The sequence below is a fragment of the Phaseolus vulgaris genome, chromosome 8, assembly GCF_051622355.1.
Source record: "Phaseolus vulgaris cultivar YP4 chromosome 8, ASM5162235v1, whole genome shotgun sequence".
NCBI lineage: Eukaryota > Viridiplantae > Streptophyta > Magnoliopsida > Fabales > Fabaceae > Phaseolus > Phaseolus vulgaris.
In genome coordinates this window covers 53,567,362-53,587,408 of record NC_143505.1, presented here as the reverse complement: position 1 = coordinate 53,587,408, position 20,047 = coordinate 53,567,362, and the positions used below count along the sequence as shown (strand labels likewise).

Below are 20,047 nucleotides of genomic sequence, written 5' to 3'. Positions count from 1 at the left end.
CGTTTACTTTATCATATTTTTTTCATAGACAAAGAATTAAAAAATTAAATAAAAGGGCCACTATATCATAATTTGTGGGGGTTTCAAGACCATGTTTAGGAGTAAAAAGAAAAGGGTAGTTAATATTCATAATAAGGTTACAAATCAAAACTATTGAAACAATTCACAAAATCATAACATAATGTAACTTATTTTAACGTAATTTGTGGGTCACACTCTAATAAAAATGATAAAGGCACCCCTAATCTAATGCTTGTTTCTTATATTAAAAAAATATAATATATTATTCTCCAACGGGTTAGTGATAACATATATGATTCTTATTGTACATATTATTAGGAAAGTAATTTCATACAATTCAAAAAGTCATATCTTTTAATTTATATTTGATTATTATTCATAATAAAGTACATTGTTTCAATAAGCTAAATAATGTTTTCATTTTCTAAGTTTAATTAATTTCTCAAAAAATAACTAAAAAAAAAACAAAATTAAACAACTTTAGAGTGTCACGTGAAAACACATCATATTGAAAACGTTACTTTAAGTAACCTCTAAAGGCGTATTCAACTGGGATTCTTTATTAAGAGTTTTTATACCATTTTTGTGTGTCCCAATTTATAGTATACCCAATCTTATTAGTAAATAATTTTAAAAAAAATCATACTTATTAATTTTATTTAAAAACAGTCTTTTTTTTATAGTTTTTTTTATAGGTTAGACATTACTATGTAACATCTCAGTTAAACTGATACCTCAAACAACAACAATCATCTGCTATCACATGAAAAAAAAATATTATTAATATATATATATATATATAAATATGAGAAAACTAGACCAAAATTCATATGTTAACAAAAACAATACAAAAATAGACTATACCTATTCATAAAAAATTCAAAAAAAAACTAAATAGAAACTTATTATACCAATAAAATGGTTATATATGAATAAATTCTAAATTAGCCAACTTATCATTACATACATTTTTTTTAAAAAAAAATATGAGTAATCATTTAGAAATTGATTTAACTTTACCTAAATATTTGTGTTTTTATTTTAAAGGAGATTTGTCTTAGATTAAAAAAAAACTTGGTCTTTCAGTTAAGATCTATGAGAGTTTGTTTGTTTGGATCCATGAAATTACGGTAAATGCATATGTAAAGAGGAGAAAAAGTGCAGAAATCAATACATTGGAAATTAAACAATACAAAACTCGAGAAAAAAATATGTTCCTAAACTTCCTTCGTTACGAAGATTTACGAAAAAATTAAACATAAGCAATTATATATAAATATAAAGAATAATTAAATATTTATAAATATATTTTACTATATTATAATAAAATAAATAATTAAAATATAAATATGAAATAATTAATAAAATAAATAATGAACTTAATATTATTAAAATAAAATTAATATTTTTTTTTCAATTACATTGGTCACATCTACAACAAACTTATCTTTCCACTTAAATTTATTCCCTTTTAATACATAGAATAATTTTACTTTTTACACCTTTCCTTCTCTTCATACTTCCTACACCCACTTTCATTTAATTAAAGTATAAAATAATGAAATTTTGCTTAATTATCCTTTTTAGTCTCTACATACCTTTCCTTTTCTTCCTACTTCCTACTTCCTACTCCCACTTTCATTTAATTAAAGTATAAGATAATGAAATTTTGGCTTAATTATCCATTTTAGTCTCTATGAGCAAAAGTTAATTTAATCTTGATATTTTTTAAAAACTTAATATATTATCAATTTTCTTTTAAAACAATTAAATTGTCCTCATTAAAACATTTACCTTACGATATTGTCAATGTATTATGTGCTGTTGCCTCCACATTGAACTATATTCTAAAAAAAGGTTGGAACCACCATATTCAATTATTTAAAAAAAAATTAGAAGCACATTGAATTTTTAAAGAAAATTTGAACCAACCTTTAAAAAACTTGGATACATTCATTACAAAAAAAGAAAATCATGAAATAAAAACCACTTTTTAGATACCAAAATAATTAGTTGCAATAGTAACTAAATTAGAGACAATTTTAGAAACTAAAAAAAAAATTGATTTCTAAATTAGTTTATATTGTTAAATAATTTCTAAATTGGTATATAATTAACCACCAAAATTTTTGCTACCAAATTTAGAAATTAAATAATTGATGGTTAAAACCTTGGTTGCTAATCATAGAAACTAATTTAGAAATATTTTTTTTAATTTGTAAAATGGTCTCTAATTTAGTTACTATTGCAACTAATTATTTTGGTCTTTAAAAATTAGTTTTTATTTCATGATTTTCTTGGAGTGATTAAACGTTTTAAAATTTTGAAAAAAAATAATTTTTGAATTTTAATATATGAACTAAAAGATAACGAAGTATAGAAAGTTTGACTCTTTTTAGGTTAAAGAAACCCCTCAGACAGACTACCCAGGAAATATTATAAAAAAAATTATTGGGTAAAATGGTAACGTAAACAAAGCTGAGAAGTGCTATAAATGTGGCATCTCTCCATAGTTTTTTCCATTCATAAAACACAAGATGAAGAGAGTGTCTGCTTCTGTTCTTCCTCTGGCAGTTGTGTTGGTCCTGACAGTTGCAGCCATGAAGCCAGTGAATGGCTTCAGCTGTCTGAAGGCAAAACTCTCATTGGTGTCATGCTTACCTTTTCTCACCGACGGTGCTGATGCCCCTTCAACTGATTGTTGCAGTGCGGTGAGTGATGTGAAAGCTTCAGCACCCACAAAACCTGAACTTCGTGAGGCATGTGAGTGTCTTGTGCAAGGAGCCTCAGACATTCCTGGCCTAGACAAAGATAGAGGCACGCAAATTCCTAAACTATGTAACGTTGATGTCGGTTTTCCCATCACCAAGGACTTCAATTGCAGCGCGTAAGAATTCTTTTTTCTCTGCATATATTCTTCTTCATTTTAATAGCCCTATTGATTCATTTTTCATGTTTTTTCTGCAGGATCTCTCCTTAAGCAAGAGGTTCAGGAGGAAACGGAACATTGGAAATGGTGGATTATGCTTCCAAGTTACTTTCTTTTTCATGTAAAAATAAGATCGTTTGTTGAACTTGTGTGGGAGAAGCATCTATATTAAAAGTAATGAGTTTTTAATATATATATATATATATATATATATATATATATATGTTCTTGGTATCCATATTCATCTTCTTCATGGAGTTTCTTTGCATTTCATTAAGATGTATTGTTTTAATGTTTGAGATTAATTGAGCCTAAACAAAATAATCAGAGTTAAACTATGTGAATTGAGAGCTTTCATTTCATGAAGAGGCTTAATTAAATTAAAGAAACCTTAAAAAGATTTAATTTTGTTATGAGAAATTAATGAGTAGAAATACAGGCCAGACAACATATATTTTATCATAATTAGTGGACCACACTCCAATAACAAACTAAGAATGCATTAATGTTCAAAAATAAATCATTAATGTTAATAAGAAAACGTTCCCTAAAAATTAGCAGTTAATTTGATCGGAAAAAACTTAATATATTTTATATCAATAATATAATTATAAGAAGTATATTTTTTTATGAATAAATAAATAAATGTTTGAGATTTACAAATGTTTCGAAAAATAATGAGAAATTAAATAATTAAAAACTATAATAATTTCTAAGATCATTACACTTTAAAATAGGGGTGACAAAGTGGGGCGGGTCGTATGGGCCCACAGCCCTCTGAAAAAAAACGTGGGACGAGTTGCTTATTTCAATCGTAGACCCGCTTAGGCCCGCCTCACATAACTCGCAGCCCGCGCGGGCCAAGCGTGGGACCGGTTGACTCGCATAACTCACATAACTTTAAAATGTATAATATTTTTTTTGCACCTCATATTTTCTTCATGTAGCCTCATATTTTACATTCCAAATTTTTTAATAACATCATAATGTGCATGTCTCATGAAAATAATATTATGAGACCATTTATCTAATGCATCTAAATAAAAAAAATTCAAATTTTTTATTTAAAATATTTTTTTAAAAAAAATATTTCTTATGCGAGCTAACCCACAAGCCCGCGGGCCAACCCTTATGCAGAACGGGTTAAAAAAATCAGTCTGCAAATTCTATGCGGGACGGGCCAACCCGACCACTTTTTGCGGACCAAGTGCGGAATAAGTCTATGTGAAGCGGACCAGCCCACATTGTCATTCATACTTTAACATCATTAAAGCAAATTGATATAATATTTAATTTTTCAAAAATTAACATTAAAATATTTTATAACTTAGTCTGTTCAATATTTTGAATTTTAAAATTTATTTTATTAATTCTGAACTTGTGGTGGACCACACTTCAAGAGAAGAAAGAGAAGACAATTAATATTCACAATTTCTTAAAGGATTTAGAAAATAATTGTTAGAGGAATATAAGGATTGTATTTTAAATGATATATGAATATTTTATTATTAGAATGAAAATAGTATAAATAAAAAATTCAGTTATTTATTATGTAAATTCGTAGATAATGTTGTACATTTTTTTTTATTTTTTATTTCTAACTATTATTAATTTTATAAATAAATTTGTCAAGTCTATGTAACAGCGTAAAAAAAAAAAGAAAAAGGATAAAGAAGCATTTGCCCCCACCGTTACACACCATTCTCTTTCTTTCTTCTTTCTCCCTCCATATCTCCCTTCTATCTTCTCTCTTTCACTCTATACCTCATCTATTTTTGAATCTGATCGTACCGCGCTGTGCTGAGGAGTTAAGGAACATTTCTACCCGATCAGATTTTCAAACAGAGTAAGTTCATTTTTGCTCTAAAGTTCCTTTGTTCTCTATTTTTCCTTAGGATTTAGTCATCAATCTTGGTGGAGTCAGTTGAGAAGTTTAATCCTCTTAACTTATTCTACTATATACTAAATTTTTGTTTTGTTTGGATAACTTGCTTTAGGCCCGTAAATCTTGAAGTTTATCCAGACTGTGGGGAATAAAATTCTAGAAGTTGCTTGGAAAGCAAGCAATTGAGGTAAGGGAAGCTAAATTTAATTTTTAATAGCACCCTAGGATAGGAGATCTAAATGCGGAAGGGACGTGGTCCCAATATTAAATTTCTCTTGCAGGGGTGTTATTTGTTTATATATTGTGTGTTTGTTTATATATTATTTAAACTTTATAAATATTATATTTTGATAGTTTGACAATTAAATATTGTTTTTGATGTTGGAAAATTTCTGAATGATATGTACTATATACGAATGATGTAAATTGTATGAAATTGATGTCATACATTTGGGATAATGTATGAGTTGTTGTTTGATGGTACGTTAAGTATGAAAAGCCTATGTTTAATAGAGATACTCTGACTTCACTAATGATCTAAGTCATGTAGACTAAGATATTAGGTGGTGAGAAGCTGAGATGGAGTTCATACACACCGGGTCCTACTGTAGACACTTGGTATTGGATGTTTGAACTTACCCTGATCATTTCTATTGGATTCACTGGTAATCTTTGGATCAAGTGTTAGTCTCTGGTAGGGGCATACTTAATGAGTCTTCCGGAAGACGAAGTGGGATTGAAATGAAATCCAATGATTATGATTGAAAATAGATCCATGTGTGGTCTATATGAATGATGAAATTGGTATTGAAATTTTACATGAAATTATTTAAAGAAATGTTTATAAATTATTAGTCTAAATTGGTTATATTTCCATGAATTATGTTATGGATTTTCTTTGCACTAGCCTATCCTTGCTTTTCGTGTTGTGTTTGAACTGCTATGACTGTACTATGTACACGAGCAAATGACCATACAGGTGCAGGAGAGCCTTAGAGGTTTCAGAGTTTTATTTTGAGCTATGGATATATAAATATTTGTATTTCTATAAATTCTAATCATGTATTAAAAATGTTTTAAAAAACTCCAAGTTTGTATAGAAACGGGTATAACTTTTATTGTAATAGTTATATGTAAATTATGGGGTGTTACAGTCTGAGTGACCAAAAGAAATTTTAACTACACCAGACAAATTTTATTGTCTTATTATTATTATTATTATTATAAATATTATGATTATTAATATTAGTATTATTAATAATATAAATATTATTAATATCATTAATATTATTCAAATTAATAACTATATTAATTATTATAGTAATTAATAATAGTATTTATAATACTAATATTATTAATATTAATATCACAATATTAATATTATTAATTTTTTAATGTTAATAGTATGCATACCTACTAACTCTAATTTGTAAATAATATCCACGAACTTTAGTCCTTAGGTATTACCTACCAATTAGGGTCCGTAGGTAATACCCATCAACCTGAGTTCGTAGGTAATATGATACAACAGGGCCCAACAATAATAGGCCCAAACGTCAGATTGTTAAGCCCAAATGGATGGAAGACTACATTATGTAATTAATTAGGTGTTATTAGAAAGTTTAGGGAACAATGTAAGGCCAGTTGGGCCCATACAACTTCTATTTAGGTCAGTTTTTAACAGTAATGAAAGGGGGAGAATTTTGATGTTACCCTAGTTTCAATTATCTTAGTGTAGCCGTAGAAAGAGCCTATCAATTGGTGCTTTCATTGACCTTCCCAATGCCTCCTTCTAAACCCCAAACCAAAGACTTAGAAGAAATTCTACAATCCATTCAAGAGCCTATCATAATACCTACCAACTCTAGTTCATGGTTAAATTCGGAAATAATCTTGCATATTTCTTTAATATTTTTTTATTATTCTTTTTCTCTTGTCTTTCTATTTATAATTATTATTTACTATTATTATTTATGAATATTAGTTATGATTATTATTTATAATTATAATAATATTATTAATATTACATTTATAATTATTAGGATTAATATTATTCATATTATTTATATTTTTAATATATTAATATTATCAATATTAGTAATATTTTTAATATATCAATAATATAAATATAAATATTAATATTATTAATAAATAAAAATGTTTATATTAATAATAATATTGAATTTACTTACGGATATAGATTCGTGAGTAAAGTTTGTGGATAATGTAAAATTTATCTACGGATTCAGATTTGTGAATAAAATTTCATAGATAATGTTGAATTTACCTACGGATTTAGATCCGCGGGTAATATTCATAGGTAATACTGAATTGACCTTAGAATTCAGATCCGTGGGTAATAATCAATATGTAAATCTGATTATTTTGTAGTGTTAGGTTAGACTTGCATGTGATGCTTTATCTTCAAAATTAGTCTTTGTTAGCTCAAGGTTCGAGTGATATAGTTCAGAACTCTACGATGCAGGTTAAACAACCCTTAAACATTTTTAGGATTTGGAGCTATTAATGAGCATTTGCTCAAATTAAGATAAGGGAAGTTAGTTTTAATTTCAAATAGAACCCTCGGTTAGTAGATCTAAATGTGGGGGTGACATGATCATCCCCACATCTTGTTTTCAGAATTGATTGTTTCGAGTAATGTAGGGTAAATGTGAATAGTTGTTTTAGTTTGAATCTAAAAAATTGGTTGATTTGCAGTTGATATAGTGTAAGTTAATCTTGAAGTGAATGAGTTATTGAATGTGAATTCACAGTGAGTAGTGTGATAAGTGTTTATAAAAATTTGATGATTTTGTGTAAATTATGAGATTTGATAATTTTATGTTTCTTAATTTAAATTGAAATTATATAGATTTTTTATAGCTAGCTTACCTTATTGGTTGTTGTGTTTTGTTTTCTTTGTCTGTGATGATCATGTATTGACACGAGAGTAGATAATACTGCAAATGAGGGAGTTCCACAAGAGCAAAATGATCTGTTTATTTTTTTTTTGAAATGTTTTATTTTAAATATTATGTAAATATTAAAATTCCTATAAAAAATAATATTTGAGATATGAATTATATATATATATATATATATTAATTAGATATTGTATGTATGATATAGTTATTTTTTTTTTATCAGCAAAGAATTTAATAGAATAAAAGGGGTACTTCAGGAGTACCCAACCCATATAGAAGAGACGAAATAGCACAAGACAAAGACAAGTATACATTTTAATAAAAACAGAACAAACATATTCTAGCTTAACAAGACTTTTCCATTTGCTCCACACTACCCCTCATCCACCTACTTAACCATATTTTCAAGAAAAGCATATCTTGACCACTGGTCTCTTCTATTACGTGTCTTCATATACTACCCCCAACACCACTTTCTTTTAAGCCCCTTGATCCAAACTGATATACCTCCGCACGGCTTCTAGCAGTGTTCACGGCACCAGCATTTCGTGCAAACCACCTCACTCACCCAAACATCCTTATGGCAGCCCTTGAACCAGCTCCTTCTGTCTTATCATTTCACGTGTTTTGTATGTGACATCAATTCTGATGTTATAAAAGGGTGTGAAGGGAAAAGTTAAAACAGTAACCTAGGCCAAAACTTCCGAGACTGTTGTCTCTATGTTATGTAGACTTCAGCCTGGAAGTCTGGATCCTGGATTCTATACTGATTAAACCACTGCCACAGCCACCATAACATATGTATGGGCTGCACAAGTTTGTTTAGGTTGAGACCAAAAACACGTTTAAACCAGAGTCCTTCGAAGCTCTCCATAACAGAAACAGAGCCTCCACACTCAAAGGCCCCAAACAAGCTATGTTGCATTTATGAGCCACAACCATCTCCCGTCCAAACCAATTGTATGGGCACAACTAAAACACCTGGGAGAAATGTACTTGCGACTGAGCAAACAGAACCCAATACCGTACCCGCGACCACCTGCAGCCATTCCAGACGTCCTGCTTACGGTTCCATCCTCTCCTTAAATGGCAGCCTTCATCCTCCTATCATCAATCAGTTGGCAACACAAAACTGAAACAGAACAATACCAACAACTTGGGTTAGCGTTACTCCAGCAAAAACCAGTAGCAAAAACCCCTGACCGCCCAAAAAAAAAACCCAGCTACAACCCATAAACCATTTTTGCTCCACCCTACTAACGCCACTCCCGAACCTAGTGCCCTAACCATATTACACTAGGTGCGCCAGAGCACTCATACCACAACAAGGAGGCATTGGTTCGGGTTCAGAATCCAGTAAGAGAACGCATACGAAAAATCAACTACCTTGTGTTTCAACCATAGCCAGGACTGTAATTGTGCATTCTGGAGAATCTCATCAGGGACTCTTCCTTAAACACCACCAGATTCCTCTGTTTCCAAATGCAGCTGACAATTGCCGCCCACAGTCCTAGCCAAACCTGGTTTTGTTTTTTGGACAGATGGATCAAGTGGAAATTTTCCACATGATTCTTAATACCCCTATTTTGGGCCCCAAAATACCAATCCAACGATAACACTTTGACCACACTCGTTAGTGTTGTCAATTTAGTTATTTAGTTGTAATATTTTGAAGGATATTACAATTTTAGTGAAGTTCAAAAACACAAACAAAATAAAATACGAAAAAAATGCAACATATATTTTACCATATAATCTGTGGAAGACAATTAGTGTTGGATAATTCAGCAAAATTAGCGGACTAACACTATAACTCACACTAATCCATGTTAGCCCACATACTAATATTGGTGTGGTGCTTTTGCACAGTATTGCAGCTGTTAATGAAGGTTGGAGGTATAAACACGATGGAGTTATGGTATAAAGGAGAAAGGAAGGAAGAAGAGGATGATGGATCGGTTAGGTAGTTGGATGCAGGGGAAGTCTAAGTTTGCTTTGTGGATTATGGATGCCAAGTTGAAGGTTTGGTTGCTGTTTGAATGATGGTGTAGTAGACTGTTTGGCATTCAAAGCGATGCAGAATAGATTTTCTGGTATGGTTGCTGGGTCGGTTGCTGCCACAACCCTCTTAAGCTCTCCTGTCGTATGGTGCACCTTTAGAATGTTATTCCTAGTGGTTATAGTTAATTTCTTTGATCCACTTTCTAGTGTGTGTACTGCTTTTTTGAATAGGTGCTGTCAAAGTAGTTTTGTGCATCTTTTTTTTTTGGGTGTGTTTATGTTGTTTAAGTCACATAATGGCTGTTTGCTCTATGCCATAGGAAGGTGTATCTGTGTGATTATTGTATACGTGTTGTGATATCCTAAAGTATTTCTCTTAATTTAATTTATTTATTGTTGATAAAAAAAGGTTATCCATGAATCAGTTTTAGAAAATCTTTATAAAAATTTTCAAACAATTTTTATAGAGTAAGTTTTTGTTTTCAAACACATATAAAAAAAATATGGAAATAAGGGAGGTTTTTGTAAGTTTTAAATAATTTTTTTTAAATAACTTAACCCACATTATTATAATAATAATAGTGGTTTATGATTTGATTTACAACTATAAGACTTAATATATCTTATTAAACATATTGATTCACTTCTTATTTTAGATGATCTATTTTGAACATGAAGATTTACTTAGGAAGTGATTATGTAATTGAAAATTTCTCACTAAAATGATTAGTACAATCCTAATTATTTTTCTAAAAAATATTAACAATTTTCAACCCAAATATATTCACTATCCAATTTTGATGATGGTGTGTAAGTATAAAATAATTTCACGTTTGGTCTATGAATATTCTAGTTGGTAGTGCTTCTTTGAACTATGCATATATTCACCTCCTATTTGGTAAGTATTTTCTTATATCCCACCATAATCTTTATCTTTAATCCAATTTTTCTTCCACAAACACTCATGTATTAGTATTATATCGACTTATTATGAAAAAACCTAGGATTCTTTTTGCAATTCCACTAATATACTCTTAAACATTTTCAAGGATCATAAAATAAAATTAATGACTATTAACATATATCATATTTTATCTTAATTGATAATTTCTACAAACAATCCAAACATATATTAAAAAATATTTAAAAAATATAAAATAATAATAGTTTAGATATATAACTTACTTTTATCGAAGTTTATTGAATTAGAAAAATTATTTACTTTTACTTCTATCTTATATTATTATTATTATTATTTTATAAATATTTCTTCAAATTATAAAAAAGATAATGTTTAAAATAATAGAAATAAAAAATTAAAAATAAAATTTAAAACATGAGCTTTAAAGAAATAATTAGACATATACGTCAATATATTATAAAAAATAATTTTAAATAAAAGAACATATAAAAGAATTACTGGAAACAAATAAAATAATAAAAATATAAATAAATTGAACAGACAAGACAATATATTATCAATAAATGATTAAGTAGTAATAATATAAAAACTATTAAATAACTAGAAGAGTATGATTTATATATCGGATTATTCGTATTAGGTTGTAACATTAGTAATTACATTATTATTAATAACAATAGTAATAAATAATTATAATTCTCAACCTAAATTAAATTAATAAAAAAATATAAATCAGAGATCACTATTGGAAGTAAATTAAATGATGATATAAATATAAATTAAATTAATAAAGAAAATCAGCGCTTAACTGAAATAAATTAAATAATATAAACATAATTTTTTTTTATTCTTTTAGTATTATTATTTGTTTTTATTATTATTTTCATTTTACTTTATCATAATAGTTTTTTACGTAAATTAAGCCCCTTGACCGTGTAAAAGGGTTGTTTTAAATTAAAGAAAATAATATTATTTTTTTGTTTTCTTAAAGTTAAAGAAACGCCTTAGAAAAACTATCTCAGGAAATATTATAAAAAAAGATTTACAGGGGAAAGATAAAGAAAGGTGACAGTGTTATAAATGTAGCATCTCTCCATAGTTTTCCATTCATCGAAAAGAAAAAGAGAAGTGAGTGATTGAGAAAAAGTAGTGTGGCAAAATGAAGAGTGTGTCTGCATCTGTTTTTCCTTTGGCAATTGTGTTAGTCCTCACAGTTGCAGCCATGAAGCCAGTGAATGGCTTCAACTGTCTGGAGGCAAAACTCTCATTGCTGTCATGCTTACCTTTTCTCTCCAACAATACTGATAAGCCTCCAACTGCTTGTTGCGATGCAGTGGTTGATGTGAAAGCTTCAGCACCCACAAAACCTGAACTTCGTACTGCATGTGAGTGTCTTATGAAAGCAGCCACAGATTCCTAACCTAGACAGAGAAAAAGGCCTGCAACTTCCTAAACTATGTAATGTTGATCTGGGTTTTCCCCTCACCAAGGACTTCAATTGTAGCATGTAAGTATTCTCTTTTTTTCTGTGTATATATTGTTCTCGATTTTATACATTTTAATAGTCCTCATTGATTTATTTTCATGTTTTGTTTTCAGGATCTCTCCTTAAGCAAGAGGTTGAGGAGGAAATGGGTCAGTGGAAATGGTTAAAGCCTAAAAAAGTACTTGGAAGTTACTTTTTTTTTATGTAAAAATAAGATTGTTTGTTTAGATTTGGGACAAGAATTTATATTGAAAGTAATGATTATTGAATATATATGTTGTTGGTATCCATTCATCTTCTTCATAGAGCTTCTTTGCATTTAAAAATGTATTGTTTTAATCTTTGAGATTCATGAGTCTAAACAAAATAATCAAAATTAAACTTCAAAATTAAACTATGTAAGTTCATTTTTATCCTAAAGATCTCTTATTATTTGTTGTTTTCTATGATTTAGTCATCAATCTTGATAGGGACATTTGAGAAAAGTGTTCCTCTCAACTTGTTTTACCATATACTAAAATTTGGTAATATTTGGATAACTTGCTATAAGTTTCTAAATTTTGGAGTAGTTCCCCGATTTGAGGTATAATTTTCATCACTGGAATCTTAGGTAAGCGAAACTAACTTTAATTTTTAATAAAATCCTAGGTTAGAAGATCTGGATGTGGAGGAGACGTGGTTCCAATATTCAATTTCTCTTGCAGGGATGTATATATTTTGTTGTTCGTTTATATATTATTTAAACTTGCAGAAATATTAGATTTTGATGGTTTAATATTTAAGTGTTGCTTTTTTTTATGTTAAATAGACTTTTGAATGTTGTGGTTCGTGTTTTGAATGATACTGTATGATACAAATGGTATGAAATTGAATTCATACATTTGGGATAATGTATGAACTGATGTTTGTTTGTTTTTTAAGTATTGATGCCTATGTGGTAACAAAGATCTCCGAGCTTCACTGATGATCTAAGTCACATAGAATAAGATATCAGGTGGTGAGAAGCTGATGGGGGAGATCATACACACCGTGACATATGAGATGCACGACTTGGGTTGTATTGAATTTACCCTGATCCTTTCAATTGGATTCGATGGTAATCTTGGATTCAACTTCAAATAGAGATAAATAATTCAGATTAGATAAGTAGTACTTCGGCAAAGTGGAGTTTTATACACAGTTTTCCGGAGTAAGTGTCAAGGTTGTCTTCAAAGATAAAAGTGGATTTTTTTTTGGTCTGGTACTTAAGCATGGTTGGCGTTAATGACACCTTATAAAATGGCTTCATTTGAGTAGTAAAGTTGAAAAAATTTATTTGGAGAAAATAGATTGTTGGGTCGAGTGTGATACCATAAGGACTATCAATATTGTTGATAAAGAAGAAGGACGAGGAATCTAGAATTATGTATTGATTTTTGAAAGATAAACAAGATTTTTGAGGGATGATGATATGATGGATCAAGTTGCATGAAACATCAATGTTTTCCAGGTAGACATGAGATTCAGGTATCCAAAACTATAAGTAAAAAGTGAAGATGTGTATAAGACAACCTATAAATTCAAATGTAATCGGTAAAGGTGAGTAACAATGTCGTTACAAGGCTAGCATGGAAACATAAAGTTTTGTGGATTAATTGTTTGTTATAGGAGGTTGATTAGTTATATTCAATATTGTAAGAATCTTAAGTACTTATTTGGTCAGAAGAGACTAGACACGGGACAAAAGATATTAGTGAAGTTATTGAGGGAGTAAGATTTCAAGTTTGTGTTCATTTGTGGAAGGTAAATTTGGTTGAAACTGCCATGAGCAAGGAGACATTTCAAGTGTCAGATGTAATAGTTAAAGACTCAAATTAATGGAGAGTTAAAAACTAAATGGGTTGAGAATTTCATTATGGAAGCAAAGGGGGAATTATGAAGTTTAGGATAAGTTGTTTGTATTTGCAAACAAGAAGTTAGAGAACATAGTCTAGTATAATAGTTATAAAAATGATTTAATGTGCATCACGCATAACTAAGATGCTGATAAAAAAATGCATAACTAAGATAATATTTGAAGAAGTTTTGTGATGGTTCAACATAAAAAGGAAGGGATTCCATTTGTCCTTGTTTATTTGACCTATAAAAGATTGAAGTAGAGTATCAAAGACTTGGGATAGTGTTACAACCATTAGACGAGACTAAGTAGAAATAAAGTTGTGTTGTTATATGTGTGGTTCATTTTCCACCGACAATGATATAATGGAACCTGGATTGTGGTAGACCGAGTAATGAACTATGCATAATTCCTTTTGGAGAAGATGGATGAAGTTTTAAAAGATTATTAATTTTAGTGGAATTACTATCCTGGAAAAGGAAATGTTGTTGCAGATGGTTAAGTCACAAAGACACATAATTATATCGTTGGAGTTGAGTGGAAGTTTCGGCAATTTAAATTTGGAAGTTGTAGTACATTTGTTATAACTAATGAGTTTCTAGAAAAAAAGTGAGAGTAAGGAAATTGGTGAAATTGAATTTGAAGATTATTCTAAGACTATTATGTACTAATGAAACTAAAGAGTTCTCTATGGGAAACAAATGGTATATTGAGATTTAGAAACAAAATATGTACGCCAAAGATGAAAAATTGAAGCAGATGGGTTATTTAAGAGTCACGAAAGGAAGTTCAATGACATCTAAGTATGACCTAAGGGTATCGAGCTTTAAGGAAGTTTATTTGATGACATGGTATGAAGGAAGACATAATCAAGTATGTAGCTAAGCGTTTATCTTGTTAAAAAAATCAAAGGTCCATGACTAGGACATATGTTAACATAGTGACACTCACGGGATGAGAGTGAAATAATATTTCCATCAATTTTATCACCTACTTGTCACATACAATGAAGAAAAATGACTTTATGAGTAATATGAGATGGATTAATGAAGACTATGCATGTTCTACCTATGGAAGATAATGATATGCTTGAGGTAATGTAAATAATTGGGTGAGGTAAGAGGTCTTAGTTTGACAAAAGTAGTGAAGAGATGGCATTGGGTTAAGGAAGTTTGTGTTTGGCTAGGTTATTCTTACCTTTTCATAAGGTGAGAATGAATCCTTTAGCATATGATATTAGGTTGACTGAGATGGTGGTAGATCTTACTCTTAGTTCTAAGCACAAGTCTCTAGTAATTGATGTTGCATGTCCTTCTGAATATGAGAATATTATCGCTAGAAATTGAAAAACAAAATGAGCTAGTGATGTTGACACCCACATATGACCATTAAAAAGTAAAAGAGGTTATCCCAATAAATATGGGAAGAATCCATTTTGATTTAGTTATACCTATCTCAAGTTTTTGTGGATTCCATTTCTTTGAAATTTGGTGTTGCCTATATTAGTATAAGCTTGGATTGGATAACATGAGTGTTATTAGAGATATGCTTGCAGAGAGGTTGGTGTGAGATGTCTTTGTTCATGTTAGAATACAACAAAGTTTTGGATCATTGAGTTTGGTCACATCAAAATTTCTTAAGCAATTTGAAAATAACCTTTCAACAGAAATAGTCGAAGATCATGGGTTTATCTAGATCGTCTGTTTGAGATGGAAGGAAAAGACATCGAAGCATTCATTGATATGCACAAGGAGGAGTTAGTCGAAAAGAAAAAAAAAACTCAACGTATTTTTCATCACTTCAGTTATCAACAACTAGGAGCCAAATTTTGAGGACTATGATGATTGAAGACATCTTCGATCAGGCAGACATCTGATGCTGATAAATGAAGACCATTAAATTTTTTTTTCGGTAATCATGATTTTATGAGAGTTACGTCATTCCTTGGTGTAAGGAGAGAAATCACATCTAAGAAGATTACTCTAAAGTTCATAGGTCCTTACTAGATTCTCAAGAGAATAAGTTATATTGCTTATAAACTTGTTTTGTCTTTTCCGTTAACCAACATTCATTATGTCCTTCGTGTATTGTAACTAAGGAAATATATATAATTGGTCACAATCAAATATTTCTCTTTCAAAGTGAAGTAAGTTAAAATTTTTGGTTATCAATGGAGAAATAATTTTTTTTATGTCATAAAAGGAAATCATAAACTCAGTCTAAATAGAAACGAAGCATATTCGGGAAAAGACATCACCCAAAAAAAGCCCAAACAAGAAGCAAAGTGCAACGGAATCAAGTAGAACGATGCATAAAAAATAATATAAACAAAAGTTGTTTCAGTCATCAACAAGATGACCGTCTATTACATCCTTTTCCAAATCAAAATCCCCAGGTTTAACGTTGGGGCTAAAGCAAATGGCATGACGAAGAGCCTTCTTGAAACCTTTAGTATACCCGAGAAGAGAATACTCCACGATGTTAGCATTTTCAGCCTTAAGTGAACCAAGAGCTTTTTGGTTCTTGAGCATTCAGCTCTCCCGCCTCGGCCTGTAGCCGCCCAATGCTTTCCTCGACCTCTTTCTTGGCTGCGTTTGCACCGACCAGCTTCGTGTGGAGGACCTCGAGATCCATTTCCATACTCTCCAACTTATCCTTGACAACTTGATGACCAACCTACAAGTCTTCTAATTTCTTCTTAGTAGAGGAGAGATCCGCCTCGACATCAGTTTTCTGCCTGGAAAGCTCTTGGTTTTGGCCCTCCGGCTCTTTTAATCTAACCCTCCATGCCATGGATTCGGGCAGAAGATTTTGTGGCTTAACTCATTGCTCCACCTTAGTGATGCATGATAGCCATGTACTGGCAATCATTATCATAGCCGAATCCACGCTCACGACAAGACCCACGCTATTTAGAAGATGGACATCGTAGGGATCGGGGAAGGAGTTAATATGGTCACCCCTTTGAACCTAATGAACTCTTTATGACCACTCACAAAAAAAAGAGTGATTGTGTTCATACTCGTGCTCATGAAACTTATGTAAGTTATTATTCTAAGTTTTTAAACTTTTTTAATGTAATTTCCTAAAATTTCTATCTCCTAATGATTGTGTATCATGAGCGCTTGAAGATCTTTCAAGCAAACAGTTCTCAGGCTCAACCTCTGATGTCCCCCAAATAGATCCAACAAAGCTTCAAGCTTGGAAGGAAGCTGCTAGAGGGAAGAGTAGAGGTCGAGTTTATGGTACGACAAACTTGATTGGGAATTTCCGTCAAAGAGTCTTTTTCTTCACTCAGCCCTCATGCTCTGGTTCCGACACTTCTCAATTTGATTAGTTGGCTGAAAATCAACAACTTCATGCAAAAATTAATAAGTATAATCAAAATTATGCAAACTTGGAGGACGGAATGAAGCATGTAAAGGAACAACTTGTCACGGTGTTGCAACAACGTGACGATGCTTCCACTGATACAAGTCAATTTCACCATTAGTATGCTCCAAAACATGATGATTAACCCCTTCCTTGATGTGCATCCCAGACTGTAAGTTTAATTGTTTCACAATTCTATTATATACTAAATATTTTAGTTATTAACATTGTTTGTATTTTTTACAGGTTTTTATGGAACAGATCAGTGGTTATTCTACTTCATGGGGACACGTTTCATATTTTTATCTGTAGTACTTTGTTTTTATGTAATTGTATTATGATACATTTCAAGTTCTAATACTCTTGGTTGATTTTTAATTTACAATTTATTTTATGTTTTATTTTTTAGTAACATTATTCATTTAAATTGCTAAGTTCTATTTTATGCTATAAAATTTAGTTTGAGTTATCTGTATATTTGAATGATTTAGATAATTTTATTGTGTGAAATTAAATTATCAATTGAAAACTTTTTACAGGTTAAAATGTGTACAAAAATAGCAATTTTTTGTCCAGCTCTTATGTGTAAAACATTATTAATCTTTAATTTTATTTGCTAGCTTTCATTTTTTTGGTGACTCGGACCCACACTAGCGTTTTATTTATTTATTTATTTTGTGTTGGACAGGCGGACATAAATACTGATTTAATTATTTTTATTATTTTGTTTGAGTCAACTTGGTCGACACATGTTGGCGTTTTTGATAACACTTGTTTTTTATAACACTTGTGACAGTATGATCAATAGTAATATTTTGTCCTCATTTACGTTGGTCACACCGACAATATTCGTGTCTGTATGAAGTATTTTTTTTCTTGAAGTAGAATTTTTTTTAATTAACATTAATGATTTGTTTTTTATTAGTATTGCCTTCTTAGTTTTTTTAAATGGAGTGTGGTCCACAAAATTATGAGAAAATATATGTTGTTTGGCTTGTATTTCTACTAATTAATTTGTCTTAACAAAATTAAATCTTTTTAGATTTTTTTAATATAATAATGTAATCGAGCCTGACATCTCCATGAAAAAAGCTCATTACGCGTAGTTCAATTTTGATTATTTTGTTTAGGCTAATGAATCTCAAACATCAAAACAATACTGTCAATGATAACTGATAGAATGTGGGCTAGACTTTTGTCTTCAACAAATCAACTCAGCTTTACAATTGTCAAGACTGTCAATGAAGAAAAGAGGGAAGATGAACCAATCAGGGAGTAGTAAATAACCATTAATTCGTTGAAATAACCATTTCACTTAGAAAGAAGTCAGGAACATTTTTCTCCTTCCTATTTACAATATGTTACTATACTCGTTTTATCTTTCATATCTTGCATTGTAAGTAGTATATCTTTGAGCTATCTTTTTCCCCCTTCCATGTCCAAAAGATGACTTTGGAAAGCTCCAAGATATTCATCGTATTATTCTTTTATTATGCATTGTAATTAGTATATAATTGAGTATCTCTTTCTTCTTCTTATTATTATTATGCATTGTAAACTTGTACTAATTAGATTACTTAAAAGCATTTTTTATGAATGGAATTTTCATAACTTTTTGATTTAGAGACTAGTCTAGCTTGCGATACTGTACTTAGAGTTAACTTTATGGGTTTTCATATATAATACAAATTACCCATTACATGAATAACTACTTTTACAATTTATTTTTAATTTGTGTGCAACACCTTAAACTTTGTATTTGAAATTTATTTCTGATTGAATTTTTAGTATTTATAAGTAGATTTAATTTTTATTAAATGATCAAAATATTATTTTAAATAGGTATTAATAATACATATAAAAATGGTCAGCGAAATCAATTTGGTGGTTATATTTAGAAAGTTATTGTTTAGCGATCAAAACAGAATTGGTTGTTGTAATTAAAAAAAAAATTATTTAACCACCGAAATCTAATCTGTCGTTATAGCGGTCTCCATTTAGCCACTGAATTAGCTACCAAAAGTTTTTTTTTAATTAATTATTTTAATTAATTATTTTAATTAATTATTTTAATCTAATAGCGACCGAAAATGATGGTCGCTATCACCTTCTATTCAGCTACCGATTTAGCCACCGATTTTTTTATAAAAATTTGGTTTCTAAATTTTAGTGACCAAATTTTCTGCGACCGATTTAGTCACTAAAATTTTGGTTGCTAATTTGGTTTCTGAATTTTGGTGACCAAATTTTCTGCGACCGATTTAGCCACCAAAATTTCGGTTGCAAATTTGCGAGCACTTTATAATTCGGTCGTTAAATGTTTTGCGACTAGGGTTTTCGTTTCCATTTTTATTTGGTGATTGTTTCGGTCGCAAATATGTTTAGCGACCGACTATAGTACTTTTAGCGATTGAATTTGGTGGTCACTAAAAGTGATTTTTTTTGTAGTGCCCTTTTTAGCCCCCACAGGGCCTTGTAATCGAATCTTTGCGCATCAATTATGCACAAAAGAAGGAAAAATCAGATAGCTATATATGCACAAAAGATGAAGAAAATCCTAAGACTAGACTCTCACCTGTAAAGGTCGTGGTGGGGTTATCGGCCAAGAGCACTCTTAGAAGAGCCCGACTG

At 30.3% G+C, this 20,047-nt stretch overlaps 1 protein-coding gene and 1 pseudogene across 2 annotated transcripts; both read left to right on the top strand.

The window, feature by feature from the left end:
* Window positions 1-2,523: 2,523 nt before the first annotated feature.
* Window positions 2,524-12,458, top strand: LOC137825360 (non-specific lipid-transfer protein A). Of its 2 annotated transcripts, none has more exons than XM_090294310.1 (2): window positions 2,524-2,908; window positions 12,282-12,458. In XM_090294310.1, exons 1-2 carry the CDS (start codon window positions 2,559-2,561, stop codon window positions 12,292-12,294), a joined length of 363 nt encoding a protein of 120 aa, XP_090150436.1. In that variant the 5' UTR covers window positions 2,524-2,558; the 3' UTR covers window positions 12,295-12,458. The 2 variants fall into 2 exon arrangements, with proteins under 2 accessions (XP_090150436.1, XP_090150435.1); XM_090294309.1 differs by lacking the exon at window positions 12,282-12,458 and adding an exon at window positions 2,989-3,207.
* LOC150025658 (non-specific lipid-transfer protein A pseudogene) lies at window positions 11,772-12,193 on the top strand (annotated as a pseudogene).
* Window positions 12,459-20,047: the final 7,589 nt, after the last annotated feature.

Coding starts and splice junctions, on each gene's coding strand:
- LOC137825360 (XM_090294310.1), top strand. CDS start 2,559: ATGAAGAGAGTGTCTGCTTCTGTTCTTCCTCTGGCAGTTGTGTTGGTC.